Source organism: Cyphomyrmex costatus, unplaced genomic scaffold (genome assembly GCF_001594065.2).
Source record: "Cyphomyrmex costatus isolate MS0001 unplaced genomic scaffold, Ccosl1.0 scaffold413, whole genome shotgun sequence".
Classification (NCBI taxonomy): Eukaryota; Metazoa; Arthropoda; class Insecta; order Hymenoptera; family Formicidae; genus Cyphomyrmex; species Cyphomyrmex costatus.
In genome coordinates, this window is record NW_017278351.1 from 528,476 (window position 1) to 550,357 (window position 21,882).

Below are 21,882 nucleotides of genomic sequence, written 5' to 3' on the forward strand. Positions count from 1 at the left end.
CCCGACCGGTGCGGACGCGTTTCGGTTCGGGTGTTCGTTTTTTGTATATTTTTGAGAAAGTGTTGCCGACTTTGACCGTGCCTCGAATTTCCTTACTGATGTGTGTCCGCGTTTGGTTCGGCCCGTTCGTCCGTCCGGACGCGCGTTAGAGTGGCGTGACGACGTTGCAATCGCAGGCGCCCTGTGTTCGTTCGGGCTTCGCCATTTTTCGCGGGCATTGCATCATTCTTCGTTTACATATTACGACTTTGTTTCGTTTACACATTACGACTTTTGTTACTGGCCTTGACGATTGCCGTTGGAGCGGCTACATGGCCAATAAGAATACAAAGAAGAAGATGGCCGCTCTCAGGCTTCTCTCTGGTGAAAGTACGTTCAACGTACTATCAGACAACAAAGTTTCGCGTGAAAATTTGAAAAGTTAGCAATTGTATAGAAGTAGAGTGAGAATTAGCGACGATTAAATTATTTTCTTCCAGGAACATTAGTAGGTTACGGCAAAGTTTATTTTCAAGATCGCACCGAAAACATGCAGAAACAATTTTATACCTCTTGTATGAAAATAAACGGGATACCCCTTCTTCCACCGATGGTGAATATTCGTTAACTCACGCAGTTTCGTAACCTCGACAGTTGTTAAGCATTTTACTTATTAATATATCGTATTGTTATATCATTATATGTATATATCATATTAATATGTCATTACAAATAAAAATAACTGATACTTATTAATATATCGTACTATTTTCAGATAACTGATACCATCAAAGAAGAAATGAGACATTACAAATCAATGGCAATCAAAGTGGAGGAAAACTTGAGGGACAGACGACTTGTTAAACACACCATTCAAGATAAATGCATGCAAGCTGTCATACTAGAACCAATAGATAAGTCAATGAATATAAGATACAGTTCAGACAGTGATATATCCACTCGTGATATTGCAAGTGATACCAATAATACAGACTCATATTCCAAAATGACTATTATCGAACCAATGCTGCAAGTTGAAGAAGAAACCAGAGATAATCATGATATCAAGTCCTCTATTTCTGATGAACAGCATTTACAATCCCAAGTTTACTTAACAAACGATATTGCTAACAATTTGAAACTTACAGCTGCTGTAAATGATCAAAATAGGGTCGATATAACACAGATGGCATCACCAAACAAAGATGTAACGTTGGTAGAAAATTGGAAACCGGAGGTTCCTAGAACATTGAACGTAGTTCCAATAACATTAAGTAATGATGAAGAAGATACTTCTTCTTCTGTAGGGATTTCCAAGGAGACTCCTGAAAATCCACCTAAGTTATCACGTCAAAGTTCTTACATATTAGATACACCCAGCCCTATATTGCTTGCTCACATGCATACAAAATTAACTGACGAGTATATCCCTACACCTACCACTAATGCATCACAACGAAAACAATGGAATATAGTGCAACCTAAGGCAGAGTGGGAAAATAAACAGTTTATGGTAGAACACATTGAAGATTTAAGCAAATTAGAATGTATACCGAAACAGTTATCTTCTCAGCCTAAGGAAGAATGGAAAAGTAAGCAGTTTATGGTAGAACATATTGAAGATTTAAGCAAATTAGAATGTACACCAAAACAATCAACTTCTCAGTGTAGAGAATCTGATGATTTAACAGAATCACATCAAGCAGATAAATCTGCTAGTTGTACTAAAATGGTAATCACTGAGGAAGATGCATATAGATCTGATGCCATACCAACTAAACATAATCATAGACCTAATATAGATTTTAAGAAGCAAAGTTCTTTAGAAAATTCAGAGAAAAATAGTGACACTAGTGTATTAAATTTGTTGAGCAGCGAGTATGCAGGAGATAGTAGTCCTAAAATTCAGTCTTATGTAGATGAGAAACAGCATAATGAAAAGAAGAATACTACAGAATATCATAATTCATCCATTAAAATAAAGTCTTCCACACCAGTTAAACTCCTGTCAGTTTACAAAGAGATCGAAGAAATGCACAGGAAGCAGATGCTGGAGTTGATGGATCGTCAGCGAAAGGAACAATTGCTACTACAAGCGAAATTCAAGAAACAACAAATACTCTTTTTAGCAGAATTAGAAAATTGTTCCTCCGATATATCACAACAAACAAATGCATTAAATCAATCGTTGAGCGACGAAGTAAGATCAACTAATCATGAAGCAAGGCAACAAATGAACATAAACTCTCCCAGTAATTTACATGCTGAAACACATGATAATATTAAATTATCATCAGCGAATCAAATGATTGCATGTCCGTTGGATTACCTTTCCTCGAAAAATTTGCACCTGCTTAAAAAACAATCCTTTATTGTAGACAATTCTTCTGCGACTCTCGATTTTGACTTTACGAGAAAAGTGAGTTTATATGATACCACATATAATAATAATAGTAACAACAATAATAATAATAACAACAATAATGGTAATAATGATGATAATAACCATTGCAAGTCGCGTGATCTTGTATGTAAGAATTCCAATGTGAGTCGACAATTATTTCCCTTAGATAGTAATACTACACATGTACCATGGCTAAACATCACAGTATATTTCGATAAACATGTGAGTACAAATTGCAATTTTAATGTTATATCCTAATATTTCCAATGTTAAAAAAAGATAGTAAAATTATATATATATATATATATATATATATATATTACCATATAGGTACAGGCGGTGAATATCATCAATGCTTACACACGTGGTTACTTAGTGCGCAGATTAATGCGTACCGAACGCGTTATTACATTGAAAAAGATATATAAGGAAGCTTTGCAATGTATGCTTAAGTTACACGTTGATGCGCCCTTAAACTTAGCAGAAGTGGAATTTCTTCATCGTCTTCAGTTACAGGTAATTACTCGTTTTTTTGCTTATAAAATTTTTAGATAGACAAATTTTACATATTGTGTGCATAATGATAAAATTTGAAAATTGGAAATAATTGAAAATATTTTTATGTTATATGAATGTTTCTGGCGTAAAAGAATTATTCTAATGTAAAAAGGTAGCAATATACTGATTATTTAGATATTACCTTACATGACATGAATGTTTTCAGTATATTTGATGCTGTAAGAATTGCAGCAATATGCTACTTATTTCAATATATCGATAACAGTGCTATTAATATAGCATGTTACGTACTTAACATGTTTGTCTATCTGGGTTATTTCATCGTTTATATTTACAGACTTTTAGTCGGCAGCACGTAATATTGTAATTTAACGATTTAATGTTTTCATTGTTTTCAAGTGCGACGCAGCTTCCATGAATATAGTAGAATTATTCGCCCAGTCCCCGACGAAGAGAATGGAGATAATCGCGCATGATCGCGAAATTAAGGAGTTTAGAACGGAACGTCCGACTTCGGTTCGATCGTATTCGTTTGCCACTCAGAAGACTTTAGCCAGAAAGAATCTGAAGGAATTCGAGTCCACGTAATAACGTAGTTTCCTTTAAAAAAAAATTCGATATGAGGGCTGATAAGAGTCAGATGCGGATCTCGGTGCGTAAAATAAATTACCAACACTTATTTAAGATACATATGTTTGAACTCAATTTCGAATCATCTTCAGTGTTAAAAGGTAAAAATAGTCTCATATTCTCCAGGGTACATGACACGATTGATCTTGGATCTTATAATTTGATTACAGTATCTCAGTCGCTTGAGTGATCTCTGGACTAGCACAACAACCTAAAAACGACACAAAAATTTTATAAAATAGGTACACAGTAAGAACATTTGTATTAAATTTAATACATATTATATATAATACATAAAACGGTCAACCTAAATCTATATGTTAATTTAACATAAAATGAATATATTATTGAGAAGTGTAACACAAATTTTATGTAAAAAATTAATATACAACAAATCTAACACAATTTATATGTAAATTATGAAAACATATTTTTCAGTAAAATTAACATTTATATGTTAAATTAATACATTTTATTCATTTATCTTAGAATTTACGTTTTTAAATACAATATACAAGTTTTATATTATTTGCCTATTTACTCATAAATTATGTTATTTTAATACTAATACTATTAAAGAGATATTGAATATCAATTTAACACAATATATGTTCATTTAACACAATTACATTATACGTTAAATTAGCATTCAGATGTGTTAAAAATAAAAAATTTTAACAAGAATCGGTTGGATATCTAATGAATACAAAATATCTTTTACTTTGTATATATATGTAAATTAATTGAAAAACACTTTCACTTACTAGGTTGAATAGAGAACAAAAAATCAAAATTGGGAGGGGGGAGCAAATAAATAAAATGCGTCGTGAAGAAAAGTAATGAGTATAAAAATAATAAGTATATAAAAAAAAGTTGGTAAAATAAGTCAAATGATAATCAGCTATTAAAATGTTCAAAATATCACGAAAAGTGGAAAATTTAAAACGCATAAACAAATATTCCTTTTCTCATTGTTAAGCAGCATCTACAATGAGATCTTAAGAGGTACAACTTAAGCTTTAAGCTTTAAGTTGTAAAAAATTTATCATTCACCGTCGAATATGTAAAAAAACAATCAGCTATGACTGGTTAATTTTTTACGGCTTAAAGTTTAAAGCTTAAGTTTTACGCTTTTAAAATCTTATTGTAGACGCTGCTTTACATATTGTAGAATTCCGTCCGTCTTGTATAACTATTAATATAACTATTAAGACTATGAATGCAAAATATTATTAGACACCAAGATCCGCTTTGTTCGAATAAAATCTTTACTTTTTCGCTTATCTGTGATCTCCACTTATCGGTCAATTTTGCACTTACTATTAAGATTATATTGTTGTTTAGAATGGCCAAGTACCAGCGACCGTTGGCCGTTAAAAGGAATCTAGTTAGGTCCAGATGTCAAACGTGGACTTCAGATATAAGAGACAAACTTATGTCACCGAATACATTGCGTAAGCTTTTTACATCCGCTTTTGTCGTACGCTTAATTTTTCGTAATGAATGTACTAGAATGTAGTCTTGAATTGCAGATCAAGGTATCAGGAGAAGCACGAGCACGGGAGCCGTACGGAAGCCGTGGCGATGAGATGGAGTGCCTTACGACGTTGATTGAACGACCCACAATTTTACTATTAAAAAACAAAATACGCACGCGGAGTACGATAATTATGTTATCTGGAACGCTTCGTATTAGCTACTCCTGCCTTCAAGAAGAAGCGTACTAGTGCCTGGATTTTCTGACAAATTTATTTTATATTATACCGTTACATATCTTGACTGAGACATGATACTTATCTGTGATACGTGTATATCCAACATATATCGCTTCCTATTTTCAATTTATTGAAGCTAAAACGGAGATTTATTATATAGGAACGAAATATATAAGCAATAAATTGATTTTATTGTCGATTAATTACTAGAATAATTTTCTCTATAATAAAGAACGCTTTCTTTTTAAATTGTGTACTGTAATGATTAGAAACTTTGATTAGTCTGGTTATCAGATAGCGATCTATGATTGGTCCGATATTTTTTCATCAAATTCGTTTTGTAGTTAAAGCAAGATATTTTCGAATATACCTTCTCCGTTTCACGCAAAACGAAATAAAACATTTTTTTCTTTTTCGTAGAATAAAATGAAACATTTTTTCTCACTCTTACAATTTTGAAAAAAAAAATGTCAGATTTCTTGCTATGGTCGGACACTGTACTGTGATTAGGAAGTCTTTAATGATATTGGAAAGCTGCCGTCTGTACATCATCTGTTCGAATCGTTGCATCGTATGAGACATGCGGTCGGCACATATTTCTGGCTACATCGGTTTATTGTTGTAATTTTAAGGGGTTCCTGTCCAGTTTCTTCGTAGCTGTTTTACGGAATAAAAATTCCTTTTCCACGATTAAAATATGTATGTTAATCGTCGATGATGTATTTCGCATCTAAAATTAGAAAAAAGAAATTACAGACTTTCTTTATCCATTTTACTTCGATATGGCGATCAATGATGAAGGTAAAAATGGGTAGAGAAATTTAATTTTTTTAAATTTTTTCTAGTTTTGGAGATACATCAATGGCGAATACATTAGCATGTATAGTTTAATTGTGAAAAAGGAATTTTTATTCTGTAAAACTACTACAAAGAAATTAGACAGGAACAAAAACATCAAAAACACTAGCTTTATTGATAATACGCAAGCGATTCCAATATCCCTTTAAAGCTTGTTCTACAATAGGATCGCAAACCGTAAGCCATAAGAAATTAAGCAATTATAGTCGAATATTTTTTTCATATTTAACCATGATTGGCCAATCTCTTACGACTATTGTAGAACAGGCTAGAAGAGATCTTACGATCGATCGTTCAGAACTGTATGGGGTCTACGATAATGGGCCTTCTACAATAAGTCATTACTTAAATTTTCAATGTTAAATCATAAAAAATTTACCAATCACAATCGAATGTGAGAAGAATAATCGAGTGTGAGTGGTCAATTTCTTATGACTTAATACTTAAAACTTAGGTAATGGCTTATTGTAGACCCCGGATCTACAATACGTGTTTTAAGCCCTAAGCTGTAAGAAATTAATCAATTACAGTCGAATTCGAGGAGAATAATCGACTATGATTCGTCCATGCCTTATGGCTTAAGGCTTAAAACTCTATTGTAGATCCGGGCAAAAGGCTTATATGGGGTCTACGATAGAAGTCGTAGGTCGTAGCGATCGTAGGGTGTTAAGTCGTAGTAAATTGACCAATCATAATCGAATATTCTCCTCATATTCGACTGTGATTGGTCAATTTTCTACGACTTAAGACTCTACGATCGCTACGACTTCAATTGTAGACCCCGCATAAGTTTTTCTTCGTTACGAATATCCGTGATGTTGCTTTACAATACAGTGACATGCTGAACCGTCGCTGCCGGATGACTTGACTTGCGTATATCGAGTATAGTTTTCGCCGGAGTCAAAGGCCCCTGGCCAGCTTCCGTTGGCTTCCGACAAACTCGCCGTCCTGCAGAGTGCGGAAACTGAGTCTGCGCCATACCTCGCAGAGGCGTGTCCTCCAGTTTCGCGCACGTTCGTATTTAGCACAACATAGAGGTGGCCTTTACCATCAGCCTTTACTCGTCCACGGTCTTTCGCGGCAGAAAGACGGGTACGCGCGTGAAAAATTTACATCTTGAGGAAGGGAGAAACGAGAGGGTAGCTGCTGCGATCGCCGCCGCCGTCGATTTGGCGACGTTAAGGGAAGAGCGCGATTTTCCATTAGAGGATGTAACAATTTCCGCGAGGTCTTTTCGCGAGGAAAGGAAGAGAGAAGAGGAGCGGCGGGTAGTCCGCAGCGATCGGTGGCAATTTTCTAAATCGAGAGGGAGGCGCGCTTCGTCATCGGGAGGGAAGTTCATGGCGTGAGGTGTTATCGGCGTGCGGACGGACTCGCCCGTTTTCTTCGCGGAAGAGAGAGCTGAGGTTCACCGACAGTCTGCAGGTAATTTGTTATTCGCACAACTATATACACACTGCTTTCGCTCGGCTCGCAAGAGGAGACTTTTGTTATGGTCCGCGCAATTAGCTTCTTGCTGAAGTCTTTTTTTTTTTCCCCCTTTATTTATTTTCATCCGTCGGCTCCGTGTTCGAAACACGCAGAGCAGCGCATACGACGCGCACGCGAGGGGAGACTCGTCTTTTCTTCGCGAGCGACTAGACGCGGAGAAAGTGTATACTTTAAATCGAGTATCTCTACGTTAATATTCGCGCCGCGAAATGAGGGTACACTCTGGTATATGCGGTCTTCGTTCGAAAACGCATAGGAGACTCGCGGTCCGAATTGTATGTACATATAGCGACCCAAGCTTTCGCGTCGCATCCATCGCGAAATTCCATTTCCGAAAGACGAACGTAGATCGCGAATGGACAGTTCGGTACCCTTCTGTAGCCGCGGTATTTTAAGTCTCCGTATGGCGTTCCTTGTTTTCGTCAGCAGAGCGCAACAACTCCTTTCCGCGACGAGATCTACTCCTAGTTTCCATCAAACGTTCGTTCATCATCCGAGGAGAATCACGCAAATTTGCTCCCCCGTCCAGATCTTCAATCGTGTCAACATCGTCATTTAGCGCTCCCGCTCCGCCGAGTCGGCTGAGAAACAGCAACAGCAGCAGCAGCTCGCATAAGTTTATCATCGATCGCGCGCGGACGGCCTGGCCACGTACCGTTTTCGCCCGGTGTGTTATTTGCACGTAGATGTGTCGCGTCTGGCAACAGGTTACTTGTGCAGGAATAATCTGACGACCGACTTTATACGTGCAACGCGAGGCGGGATCGTTTGGAAAACCGATCGATGCGACGCCATCGGATTATAATTAATAATTGAGTGCGTTCAGCATTCAGCGGGAAAAATAGCTTGGCGGCAATATAGCTGTCGTAAGATGTTCATTAATATCATTGCTTTCTCTCAATTGGATCTTGTAGATGTCCTAGATATAATATACATGATATTCTGAGGATATTTTGAGGATATTTCGAATATCGCTCTCAAGCAAGAAACGAATGGACGTGTATAGGAACATCCTGAGTATATATATCTTATACTTTTTTCAGAATATCCTCAAAATTATCCTTGGAATATCGTGCGCTACCTGGGACATTTAGATCCAATGAAGAATTAAGAGTAAGAACCCCAATCATGTTAAAGAATCCTTGCAACAATAGTAAAGCTTTTTCTGTGTCTTGAAAACAGTCGATATGATTGACCTTACTGGATTTAAATTCTACATGTATACAGCGATCAAATAAAAGAATTTTACAACAATTCTAAAAAGCTGTTCCCTCTGCTGAACGCAGCCATTGATTGTCGACAGACGTACATATTTATAATCGTATATTCAAATCCTTGCCGCAAAAATCTCGACCGCGGACATTTATTTCGTATTAGAGAAAAAGAGTTCGGTCTTCTAGGCAATCCGTTTTTCAACGGCTAAGAAAAATAACCCCTATAAACGGGTTGAAAGCTCTCCGTTGTCCAATGAGCACACGAGACGCTCCAGCGCCTTCATTGTAGAGATGTAAACACGAATCGGTCGATGACTGCGAAATAGGCGCTGTTCGTGTTGAATGTTCCAAAACTGACTGTTATGATACTGACTCGCGGGATCGTGACACAATGGCTGTGCTCCAAAACTGCAGACTGCTGCTGTACTGAAAATCTGTATGGTGCATGTAACGTAAACTGTAGAATTTGAGCGCTAGCTGTAAATTTGGAGCGCAGCCAATAATGCAATATGCCGGATCAGGATTGTTACCATGGTTGCCAGGTCCCGAGCGCTGTTCAGCTGGGGCTCGAAAGCCCGTGTGTTTAGGAGCGGTGAAGTAAAATTTTTCAATGCGTATGGAGTTCCTGAGGCTAGGTTGAGAGGGAGGAAAGAGGGATAAATAATATACTTCCTCATATATACCTTTTATTTATACCGTAAAGTAGCTACGCTGATTTTTGTTTAAATAAAATCATTAATGAACTTCTCAAATATTTAAATTATCGACAATTTCGCGATGAATATACGACATCGCAATACGATTTAAACTTTAAACGGTTTTGTTTTATTATCTATCGAAGATAATTTTTTCAAATGTCTTAAACAAGAGAATCTTTCATTCGAACAAGTTGATGTAGGAATCGTTAAAAGTACGCGAATCTTGTGTATTCAGGTATCAAGATTCCTGATTAGGATAATCTCGTGTCTTGTAAAAATTGCACTCCATCCTTCAAGTGAACGTAGAGCTTTTATTGGATGTCACCCGGTCGTTTATCGCGTTCAGTGTGTAATAGGTAGGTAAGTTGGAAGATATAGCTTGTTCGATCGTGGTAGAAGCCTGGACCCCGACTAAATATACGTATCATGTGTAAAATTCAATGTATGGAATACTCCATATAGTCCATATAGTCCATAATGTCGCCCTGTGTATACTGGAAATTTGCTATTTCAACCGGAGGCCGGTCAATTGCTTTTCAAAAAAATTACTTTACAAACAAAATGCACAGGAATTCATTCGTACATTACGATCATTGTTGCACATTTTCTTTTTATTATTAAACCAACATAGTGCGAACACAATTACAGATACACGTATTTTCTTATATCATTACAACATAAAGTGCAAACATAAAGTAATCACAGACTATCTTATTATTAAAACAAATATTCTTTTATCATATTATTATATTGTACTTTTCACATAACTTAATATTCCACAGGTCGCTAGATAGTAAAATTAGTGAATGCCCCACGCGAACGAAAAACCGGAGATTTTTCCCGTCAGCCGCAGAATTGGAGTTTGATTCTAAAAATTGGAGTCTTCGATTGAAAACTGGAGACCTGGTAACCATGGTTGTTATCTTTCTCTCTGCCGTAGATTCCACTATTATCTCGCCGGAAATCGATTGCCTATCACAATTGTATACAGAGTGTCCCATAAGTTTTGATAAAACATTTGTATGTAGACAGAGCGAACTAAACTGAGTCGAAAAATCTTCTATCATCGAGCAAGTTTCGCGATAGGTATAGTTAATGAGATATTAATTTCTAAAGATCGCTGAATAAGCGGATAAAATCGACGCATAAGGCAACTTTAAAATATCTTTCAGAATTCTTTATAAAATATCTTAAAAATGTTTTTTAAAGAAATCTCAAAGAAATCCTAAAGTTGTTTTACACGTCGATTTTAGACATTTGGCTCATTGAGTAATTAAAATAAAAATGGCAGAAATTGCAAAACGGCGCGGAGTAAGACTTTTTATTCAGTTCGCTCTATCAACGTAGGAGTGCTTTGCCAAAACTTATCGGACACCCTGTATTGTAAGGAAAAAAATAAAAATCTTGATGACTTTCTTTTTTTTTTTTTTTTTTTAAGAATGCTCTACCAGATACAAGTTTGATAGGCAATCGATCTCCGGTAGGAAAGTGGCAACCCGAGCACCGGACATACATCTTGTTGCGAACTTACGTCATGTTCGAAAATCGACTGTGTCACATTCGCGGAAAGCGTAATCCATTTTGGCAAGATCCGCTGGCTCATGAATTACCATTGCGCGTCTTGTGGATGTGAACGAAACAAAACGAGAAAGAGTAATCGTGCCGCGTGTCGATCGCTGTCACTGCCACACGTCTCGCGTGCACATGTTTGCATTATAAATTCGGCGTCGACATATTTCACTGCGAGAACCAAGCTTCGCGTTTGGCGGTCTGCCAGACGCGAATAACGGGATGCGAAAATGGGTGTTGCGATAATTTCGCGAAATGATAAGCCTGTAGACCGTTTATATCGAGACGTGTAATGCAACGGACTTGAGCTGCGTGGACAGTTATCTATACATATTACATACCTTTAAATTCTTTACGGTGTTGTAAAAATGTTTTATTAGCATCGGCATTATTAAGTAATACTCGTCAATTAAATTTGCGATATCATGTACCTCTTTGCTTTGTGTTAAATTATTTCTCTCTTTATTTTATCTTCATTTCATATAGATTTCATATTGTGTTCATTTTTTGCTTCTGTAAGGAACTATTACGTTGTAAATCTGTATATCTTAGCGCTCGAAAGGTACGACACTTGATAAATAATAATGTATACAATATTATCTATTTATCTCTCTCTCTCTCTCTCTCTCTCTCTCTCTCTCTCTCTCTCTCATCTCACATACACACTCGCTCTCTTTCCCTCGTTTTCTTTCTTTTTATATTTCCTTTCGAGGAGGGTTGCGGGAGATTGCAACGGGAGAGGCGAAATGATGAAATACTAAATCTTTTGAACAAGATGGATGTTAATGCGGATATACCTATGCGGTGAATGCGACGCGAAAGTGCGTAATTAGAACACTGGGGAGTGTTAGTCATGCACGTCACGAAGTGTTTCTGCGGACGGTATACGCTCAGGGGTGAAGGTCTCGAGGGATCGGAAAAGTGTCGTCTCCCTATTAACGTAATATTACGGTTTCATTCGCGTTGATTTGCGAATCCAGACACTTAACACGGGAGTATATCTCGCCTCTGCGAAACTTTTCGTAACTTCGAGCAGGGCGTTTATAATTCGCTACTCGCGGACTGGCGCGTCAGCCAGTCCACCCGTTTACTTTTCTCTCAACTCTACGTCGATATATATCTGCTAGCACTTTGCGCGACTCTCTCGTTATTTCGTTTACAGAGTCCGCCTCCCTTGGAGAATGACAAATATACTTTTCCCCTTGCACTTCCCCTTTCTCCTTTTTCCTCTCCATTTCCGTTTTTCTTTCTTTCCGCATTCTGAGGGTCCGCTCTTTTCCGAAGGTTGCGTTTCTGTTTTGTGCTTTTACGTGCTTTATAGAAAAAAAAAAAAAAAAAAAAAAAAAAAGAGAGAGAAAGAGGAATCAGTCGATTTGTCGCGAGGGAGACGTGAGGAGGGTCGCGGGAAATTAGCTTCGCCTTATAATTTTCACCCTTTTTCCGGAAAATGTAGTTAGTAGGTGTGAGGTGTGTATAGGTACGTGTTTTTCGTGGCGTGGGCTTTGTCGCAACACACATGCGTGGCTCATACATACAGGGTACACAGTACAACACCGCCACTATCTCGTGTCCTCGTGTGTACTTCGCGTTTGCGTTCTGCAAGGGGTATGGGGGATGGTTTTATTGATCGTGGAGCAGGAAACGCTTTCGCGGCGCCGCGCATTGTGATCGTAAAACGAAGGAGCATCTGTGGAGTTAGCCTTGAGATTTTTCTCGAGATACTGAGGGGACACGCGAGTTGTTTCCCGCGGACCGATCCTTGCTCCGGGTCATTGATATCGATCCTTGGTGGCGTTTTTAATAACACAGACACACCGCGTTTAAATTAACGCACGTGCGGCGGATTCCCATGCGGTCGACGCGGAAGAAAGAAGACGCAGAGATTCGTATTTTGCCGACAGTGAGTGACTGTCTCGTGAAAAGCGACGCGAAATAACGCGAGGCTGTACAATGAGAAAATTCGCTTTTATCCTAGCGACTCCTTCTTCCCATTCTCTGTATCCTTGCAAGTCGCGGATATCGTACCAAAAGGTATATATGGTGGAGCATTGCATCGTCGCGACAAAGAGAGTATCCGATTACTTACTGCACGACATGCCCTTTTACGAGGAACGTGTTTCATTACGCGTATAAATAAAGCACGCACACACACAGTAAAAAATGATTAATTAAACCAACTCAATCTCGGAGCTAAATACGGCCGACTACACGTAACTATCGAGTTGCGTCAAGAAATATTTTAACGCTCCTTTAATATTTTCCCTGCATTTAATAAACATTGAATTTAAATAATGAAACAAATTATCGGACTCTCAAGATTTAAAAATTAATCGATTAAACTAATTACTATAATTAATTCTGCAAAATATTTATAAAGTTATAACTAAATTATTATTGGTAGTACACGAACGTATATAATGAAATGAATCTGCAGTAGAGAATACAGGTTGATTTTAATACAATATTTGAGTGAACCATTCTACAAACAGAAACTCAAGTAATGGTTGATAGCAACAATTTCGGAATAAACTCAATTTTATCCTCGAGTGAAGAAAATTTAACAATTTATTTAATAGAACAACTTATTAAATTTATTTTATCTCGTTATTGTGTAAAATAACTTAATCAATCATAATAAATTTCTATCATATATCGATTAATTAGTAGTCGCCCTGAAAAAAATGATTGTCGTTATAATGTGGTAAGAAGTGTATGAAAATGGCTTAATCATCCTTGTTTTGCACAGGTAAATATCGAATTGGTCGTATCTCTTTTACGCGTAATCTGCTAATAGCTCTGCAAAACGCTCCCACGCTCTAAATCGAAGTGAAGTACTATCAATAATTTATTGAGCTCCTGTTACTCTTTTACATTACATTTAAATTCATTTACTACCAATAATGGTTTAATCAACTTTGTAAATATGCTTATCACTATATTACTTCATCATTGAACTAAATAATTAGTTCAGTGTACTGCTTTTCCATACGATTGATTATTTGATCTTCTATGTAGATGTAGAATTATTAGTATAGTTTTCAATTCAAATCATCCTTTTCGTAATCGGATGAATGTCTAATGTGTGTCAATATATTTAATTACAATTCAGATCGGTCGATTTTTTATTTTGACTAAATTTTTTAGTATTACGTTAAAGTTATTCATGTGACTTAATTGTTATTCTTTTTGACTTGATTCAAGTTTACTGCGCAACTCTGTGAAATTTAGTTCTTTACACCTTGAGTTTTTTTTTAAATAAAATTAACTATTTTATTTTTTATACGTAATTAATATACGTATACGATATAGATGTAAGCATTTCGTGATAACTTTCGATTATATGCGCATTTTTACGCGTAAAAAAGTTTGGAGAAAAGAAAAAAGAACTCATGTAGAATACAGACGTCATGTAATATCAGAAAGACATCATTATAACTGTATTTATAATGGAAAATGTTTGATTGAAAATGGATAAATCAGAAGATATTCTGATTAAATTAATCAGAATTATCCGGTTATCTTAAATAGAATTTTAATAGATTTAACCAGAAATTTTCTTTAACGCGCGAGCGAAATGCAGCTCCAAGTATTGAACTCGAAGTACATTCGAATCGGAGTACGTACCTTTCAGTTTAAACTTTAGTTTTGTTCAGGAAGACATAAAAATTATTCACCATCTGAATACCGATTACGTACACATATTTCGTAGACTTCTCCGTTTTTCACTTTTGATTCCCGTGAGAAACGTTTGACTTTCTGCTCTTATATACTTTTACTTGTAAATTGAAAAGACACAAAGAGGACAAGACAACTAAATCACATATATAGATGATAGAAAAAAACTCAGGGCAGAAAGAATTAAGTTTTAGGATTACGCAATTTTTGTTACGTGAATTGTAATCAAGTAAAAAAATATAAATCAAGTCACATTAATAACTTTGACGTAATAAAAGATTTAGACTCGCACTCAAAGATTTAGACGAAAGTAAAAAATTGACGAAATGAGATGTAATAATTTAAGGTAAATGTAGTCGATGGGTATCAACCAATTGTTGAACAAAGTGATAAAATATTTCAAATATACAGTTTTTAATGATATATTATAACTTTAAATAAACACGTTATTAAATTTTTATAAACAACAAATTCATTTAGAATCATATACATCATTAAAAGCTTAATATTTAAAATTTTGTATTATTTTGTCTAAAACGAATTAAGTTATATCCACTAACTAGTATTTACCTTATATTAGATGTCAACTACCATAAGGGTGATTTAACTGCGTAATATTACCAATAATAATATTACCAATTCTGCATCTACATAGAAGATTCAATTATTCATATAAAAAAATTAATTTGCAATAAAATAGAATGGTTTTAATACTTAATTGAACTACTTTGCAAAATAATAGTAACTTAATAAATAAGTTATGGATAGTAGCAATTTCGGAGAAACACGACTTGGTTTCCAAGTCAAGTAAACTTAATAAATTAAATTAAATAGATTATAATGCAATTTAATATATAATTAAACATCAATTTAAGTTAATTAAACATTTTTATTATGTAAGACAAAGTGTGTGTATATATATATATATATATACCATTTTAAAAGTTTACTCAAATATCTCAGAAACACTGCGTTAAATCGAAAAATGTTTCAGGCAAAAGTTTTACGACTTCGAAAGGGACATAAAATGGTACCATTGGTTTAATCTTGGGTGGCGCTATCAAGGTCAGGGCAAGGTCATTTTGATTTTTTTAAATGGAACCCCTATATTTCATTGCATATTTTTGTAGCTTACCTCGAGAGTTTTTCAAAACGCTATAATAAAATATTTTTTTATTGAATACTTTTGGAGTTACTATAGGCTGGAAAAGTACAGTACCGCCGACATTAGCATTATTATCATCATCTCCCAGACTATGAATCTTGTTTGATTCGCGTGAACCGTGATGAAGAAAAAGTACCTAGTTATTATTTGTAACGCGTCGACTCATTATATTTTTACTCTTTACTTTAACTCGTTACAAGTAATGGGTTACTTTTTTCAATAAACAACGTGTAATGGTGACTTTTTCTGTTGCCAATAAAAATTACTTCTTCCATTATTATTATACTCTCATAAAAAATTACAACTTCATTATCAAATTGTTATTGTATTATAAAAAGTAACGATAAAAATAACAGTGTTACATATATATATATACTCACTTTTGATCCCCGATTGCAATTAATAAATTATATGTAAAATTATAAATTAATTCTACATAAGAATAATTAAAAAAATAAGAACTATGTATTAAAAATGAAAAATAATTTCAAGACAAAATCAAATTTACTTTGAAATTGCTACTATCAACATTTTAAGTTCTCGTTACTTTGTTGAATATATGTGTATATACTTCAGTCGGACATTAACACCATTCTATTCTACTGCAGATTTATTTTATGGTATTCATAAAATTCTTCAGTTGATGATGCAGTTATGCTCGTTTACTATACTAATATAATGATTGAGTAAACCTCATAAGTATTTTACAGAACTAAATTCAATGTTTAATTAGTACAGAAAAGATATTAAGAGAACATTAAAATGTCTCCTGAAACAGTCTCAAACAAGTTTAGTTGGCCATATTTGACTTTGAGATTGAGTTGGTTTAGCCCCATTTTGTGCTGTTCCATCTTATATTTATTTTTTACCGTGTATGTATGTGTATAGTCACACACACAAAGGAAATATTCTTTTTAAAGGAAACGCTCTTTGTATATCACATATACCTATATTTTTTTTTAAAGGACATGCATAAAAGGAATTTTTATTAGTTATTTGCAAAGTTGTCTCGTTCGCTTCATTAACAGAAGTGCCTTTATGGATTGCGCGAATAGCTCTAATAACAATCGAACTACGCTTCGTTCTAAAAATAACAGTAGCTAAAAACATTGCCTTTTCTCTTTTGAATGGTTTGTTCCACATATGAATTCTGTATTCACACACACATCTCTGATGGCAACGAAACTTTTTTTTTTAAAATAGCTCGTTAAAACAGAAAAGTTCTTAGCTCTCGTCGATCTTCTAGAATCTAGAAAACGATAATTGGAAACGTAGAGAAAGAGTGAGAGAGCAAAAATCGCGAGTGTTCTGTTACGACAGAAACGAGCTATTTACAATTCAAGCTGCGTATTATTGAATATTTATATTGACGAACATACAATATATATATATATATACATACAAATGGATTTGCGCTCTTTCCGATCAAATAATGGGAGCAATATGCAAAATAGCGAGGAAGAGATAGCCAGTCGGTGGTCCATAAACCGAGAGACGCGTGCCGACGAGAGGTGATCCTTTTGTAAGGACCGAGAGAATGCGCGCGCCACCGCTGTCGATTGCTTTGACACACGCGATTCCATCGCAGTGCATCCTGTAAAGCCTTGTAAATAGATCCTGTAGGCCTTTAGATGAATTTAGAGGGTAGCGCCAATTAGTCAGTGCTGAGACGAGTTTGCTAGAACAAAACGGGAAACTGATCGAAAGCTAAATGAGATTGCATAGAGATAGTATCTTAAAATCATCAGCGCGAGTCTCTTTTTTTTTTAGTCCGTTTTGCTGCCAGTAGCCGATTGATTAATTGTCATATAATGTGTACGCGATTGCGCTCATTCAACCGTTCAGCCACATTGCTCGCTTGCGAGCAGGCATGTTAACCGCTTTATCGACACTTAGCGTGCTTGACAATAATGTAATTTCACGGTCGGACTGATTTGGCATTTCTTTCCTTCCGGCGTTCCAATTGATCGCGACATCGCGAGATCGAATACATATATTATTGTCGGCCGAGATATGGCATGTGCTTTACAATGACAAAACAAATCGTCAGAAAATAAAAAGGAACGATCTCGCGATGACGATATATGCGGAAACAGATTCGCGGCGGTAGAAATTTGTCGAAAGAATTAAACTGACTAGCGGGACTGACTGAGCCAAAGGGTTGTCTTTCCGGTGTTGCAGGATGCACGCGGTTGGATTGCACTCGGCGCTGGCCATCAAGCGTCAGCGAATGCGCCGGGACGAGCAGCGTCGCGCGCGCGAGCGTCGTTATAGCGCGCAATCGGGTGAAAGTGGCCTGACATCGCCTAGGGCCTCGACCGGATCGCTGGACCACCATGGCAAGCATCACAAGGGCACGCATGGCGGGACGCGCGCGGCCGGCCAGGGTATGCTGGACACGAAGGTGGTCACTTCGATCGGGATGCTGCATATCGGCGTGGTGTTCCTGGTGCTGGGTGCTTTTCTGCTGATGAGCGGCTTGTTGCCGGGCGACCTCGCTCACTGGGGCACCAAGGCGTCTGGCGGCTGGTGGAACGAGCTGGTCGCGGTCGGCCTGTTCGCGATCCTCGTCGGCATCTTCCTGATTATTCTGAATCGCGTGATTGCGAAGAGGGAGGAGGACGATCTCGAGGAATACGTGCAACGGCAGCTCACCAGATCCCGATCAGGGCACCGATTGGAACGAGATGTGGAGACCGGTGGGCTGACCACTCGCCACGCTAGACGGGCAAAACAGATGAAGCAGGTGTCGTCGGACACGTGTCTCGAGATCAAGGACAACGGCAAGGTGAACGGTAGCGGTTCGCCGCCACGGAGCCCGCCACCGGCGTACTCGCCGCAGATCACGATCAACGGCGACAATCAGTCGGTGGTCCAATCGGCACTCTACCTGGAGCAGATTACCGAGGAGGAGATCATCAGCGGTGTCGAGACCTCGACCACCAACAGCCTCAGCCCGAGCTCGCCCAGCGAGACCCGAGAGCTGTTGCAGAACGCGCGATACTCGAAGCAGAATGGAAACCCGCAGCAGGTTCATCGGCCGCTTTACGTTTCCAAGATCTAAAGCGGTAGCGTCGAGAGAGGAAGAAAGGTGCGACACACGACAAGCGTTATAACGCGTCCGCGCGGAAATTACTTTTTATCCATTCTATTATATCGGCGTCTTCCGACTGCAATGTTCTTGGAAGTGAGACTTCACCCTCAACGTACATCTTCCCACATCGACATGGGCAAATCGTACAACGAGTAATGACATTTGTACGAGGAGATGCAACGCTGGAAAGAAAAAAAAGTCAGCGAGAAAGAGCGAAAAGACGTAACGCTGCGAGATAATCAAAAAAAGGTAGACTCAAAACGACGGAACCTCCGCGTGGATTAAGCAGCGACTTTTTTACGCGACGTAACGCGACAATTCTCACATTTATATCGAACCGAAACGCAAGTCGTACCGAGTATTTCTTCCGAGAGGAGAATTTGAAAAACAAAACTTTCGATAATCATACACACATAATCACACGTACACGCTCGATGGACGGACGTAGGAAATCGAAGAATCGAATTCAAGGACCAAGAACACTACCCGTGGAGATTATATCGTATAGAAAGAAGCACAACTCTGCGAAACGACTTTGCTATTAAAACGCATTCTATATAGATATATATATATATATATATACTGGAGAACCACTCGATAAATAACTCGTTGGAAGTAATCGTTTCTATTTAAAAGAAAAAAAAAATCTATTACTATTAGGTGTATAAGCAACAGCGTATATTACGACAATTCTCTATGCATTTTTCACTTGTCCTGCGGAAGTTCTCCTCTTATCCCCGAGTAGTTGTTCTAAACATCGAGTTCTAAACAATTCTAAATTACTCTTGCTCTTCAGACACTGCGAGTCCAAGTATATAGATAACAATTTTAATATATGTTTGTGATTTAGTTTTTTGTGTAAAAATCACTCTATTATACGATTAAGCGTGTACATCCATTTTTGTATGCGGGTGTAATGTATTATTTTTACAGGAAAAACTAATATTACACATATATATGGTATATTAAAGTCACTTTGCCTACTTGGATTTGCAGCGTAAAAATGCGATCATTTCTTTTCTTTTCTATCGTTAATTTAACAAGTTGATCTCATTAAAAGATTATGAAAATTAGTATTTACATTGTTATACCTATTTAATATTATCACTCGTGCGGCATCAAACGTGAAAGAGCTATTTATACGCCGAGGCGTACGACTTGAACCAAAGGCACAAGATGTCTGTAACGTGGAATGGCCGGATGTTTCGACAACATTCACAATGACATTCCAATGTTTGATTTTGATATATTCTAGCGTTAATATTCTCTTCGAACTTCGCAAGTATAATACAATTAATATGTATACAATATATGTTACAGCGAATTCGCGCGAATTCTAGCGTATATATCGAGTAGAATTGCAACTATTCGTCCAGCGACTGTTGGCGCAAGCAGTATTGTTAAGCTAGTTGATAATTTATACTACGCTATATATTCCTTTTTATAATATATTAAGCATTTATTTATACGTAACACATGTACTAGCTTTAATCGGCGAGGTTTCTGGGGGGGGGGGGGGGCGAACGGTGTTGCGCGCGATTCTCTATTATTGTTAGATACATATATGTTATGCGTAAGCGCGCGTGTATGTGTGTGATTCCACTTAAATCGACGAACCTAATTACGTATGGAGAACGCGCGTTTTACCGTTCCTTCCCATGTATCTCTCTTCAAAATGAAATATCGCTATGCTCGGGCGCTACTATTCTGTGATCCTAAGAAAAAAAAAAAAAATTAATTGTCTTACATATCTTATACGACAAATGAATTAATTCTATTGAAAATGTTCTTTCTCGATAGCGGCATCGTGTGCTATACATTATACATATACTGCTATAATATCCACGCACGAATGTCGCGTAATTATACATGCTGTTTTTATCGCTATCTTGGAGCGTTCTAACTATTCTTTAACGCATTGTTCCCATTATATATTCAATTGTAATTGCAATCTTTATGCCTTTTGCAAATTTAAGAATGCAAGAGAGAGAGAGAGAGAGAGGGAGGGAGGAAGGGAGGGAGGGAGGGTGGGAGGGAGAGAGAGAGAGAGAGAGAGAGAGACTGTTAAGGAATAGGTGTGCGGATAGAAAGGCGAAATTCATTGCGATTAAATCGAGGTCGGTCGGCGCAAGTTTTGGAGCAAATCGACAGCTGCATGAGCTGTGCCTCGACAATCTTAAAACAGTTTTTAAAAAAGATTCGATCGCGTAAAATCTCGTTGGGAGGAGCTTTTTTGGCTCAAGGAAGCCTAAAAATGGAAAGCTAGGTAGATCGCCCTCAGATTAAACACTTGATGGCGTCCCGAATCTCAGAATATTTATAGGATTCGACCCTTAAATCGGTTGCACCGTCGTGCAAACTACGATATTCCTTCGGTAATAATCTTACCGAGTACGAATATCCGAGTTTAATTCCTCACCCTTCCCTCCCCTTCTCCCCCTCTCATCTTTCCTTCCCTTTACACCCCTCGTATAAATCTACGTGTGAACGTACATGCGCGCGAGCATACAGATGAATGTTAACCGTGTGGATCGATTAAACCGTTTCCTCGAATCTCTGTGATCGTGAGTGCTCTTTCCGTTTTTTTCGGAAAAGTATAGCTTTTTATTTCAGTCTTTGGATTTACTTCGTTCGTTCATTTCCGCTCGATTAAAAGGCTGAAAAATCGCGAACTAATCTTACTTATACATATACATTTACATTATATATATATATGCATGTATATAATATATATATTATATATATATATATATATATATATACATACAGGGAGGGGCATTTAAAACAGATTACCTGAATAACTCACTTGTTTTTGACAATAGAAGAAAATGTGTCAACTAATTATTTTGCATATAAAAGTATTAAGGTAGA

At 37.0% G+C, this 21,882-nt stretch overlaps 2 protein-coding genes across 6 annotated transcripts; both read left to right on the forward strand.

The window, feature by feature from the left end:
* The first annotated feature begins 33 nt into the window (after positions 1-33).
* LOC108777164 (putative uncharacterized protein DDB_G0282129) lies at positions 34-5,407 on the forward strand. Of its 5 annotated transcripts, none has more exons than XR_001940816.1 (7): positions 34-369; positions 480-592; positions 755-2,605; positions 2,714-2,899; positions 3,302-3,554; positions 3,644-3,774; positions 4,877-4,952. XR_001940816.1 is itself a non-coding variant. In XM_018543977.1 (7 exons), the coding sequence occupies exons 1-7, from the start codon at positions 312-314 to the stop codon at positions 5,118-5,120; spliced, it is 2,559 nt and encodes an 852-aa protein (XP_018399479.1). In that variant the 5' UTR covers positions 34-311; the 3' UTR covers positions 5,121-5,407. The 5 variants fall into 5 exon arrangements, 1 of the variants encoding a protein (XP_018399479.1); XR_001940817.1 differs by having other exon boundaries at positions 3,703-3,774; XM_018543977.1 differs by lacking the exon at positions 3,644-3,774 and adding an exon at positions 5,065-5,407 and having other exon boundaries at positions 3,302-3,486; positions 4,877-4,986.
* Positions 5,408-18,099: 12,692 nt separating this feature from the next.
* LOC108777192 (uncharacterized) lies at positions 18,100-18,981 on the forward strand. Its single transcript, XM_018544014.1, has one exon. It carries the CDS (start codon positions 18,100-18,102, stop codon positions 18,979-18,981), a length of 882 nt encoding a protein of 293 aa, XP_018399516.1.
* The last annotated feature ends 2,901 nt before the right edge of the window (positions 18,982-21,882 follow it).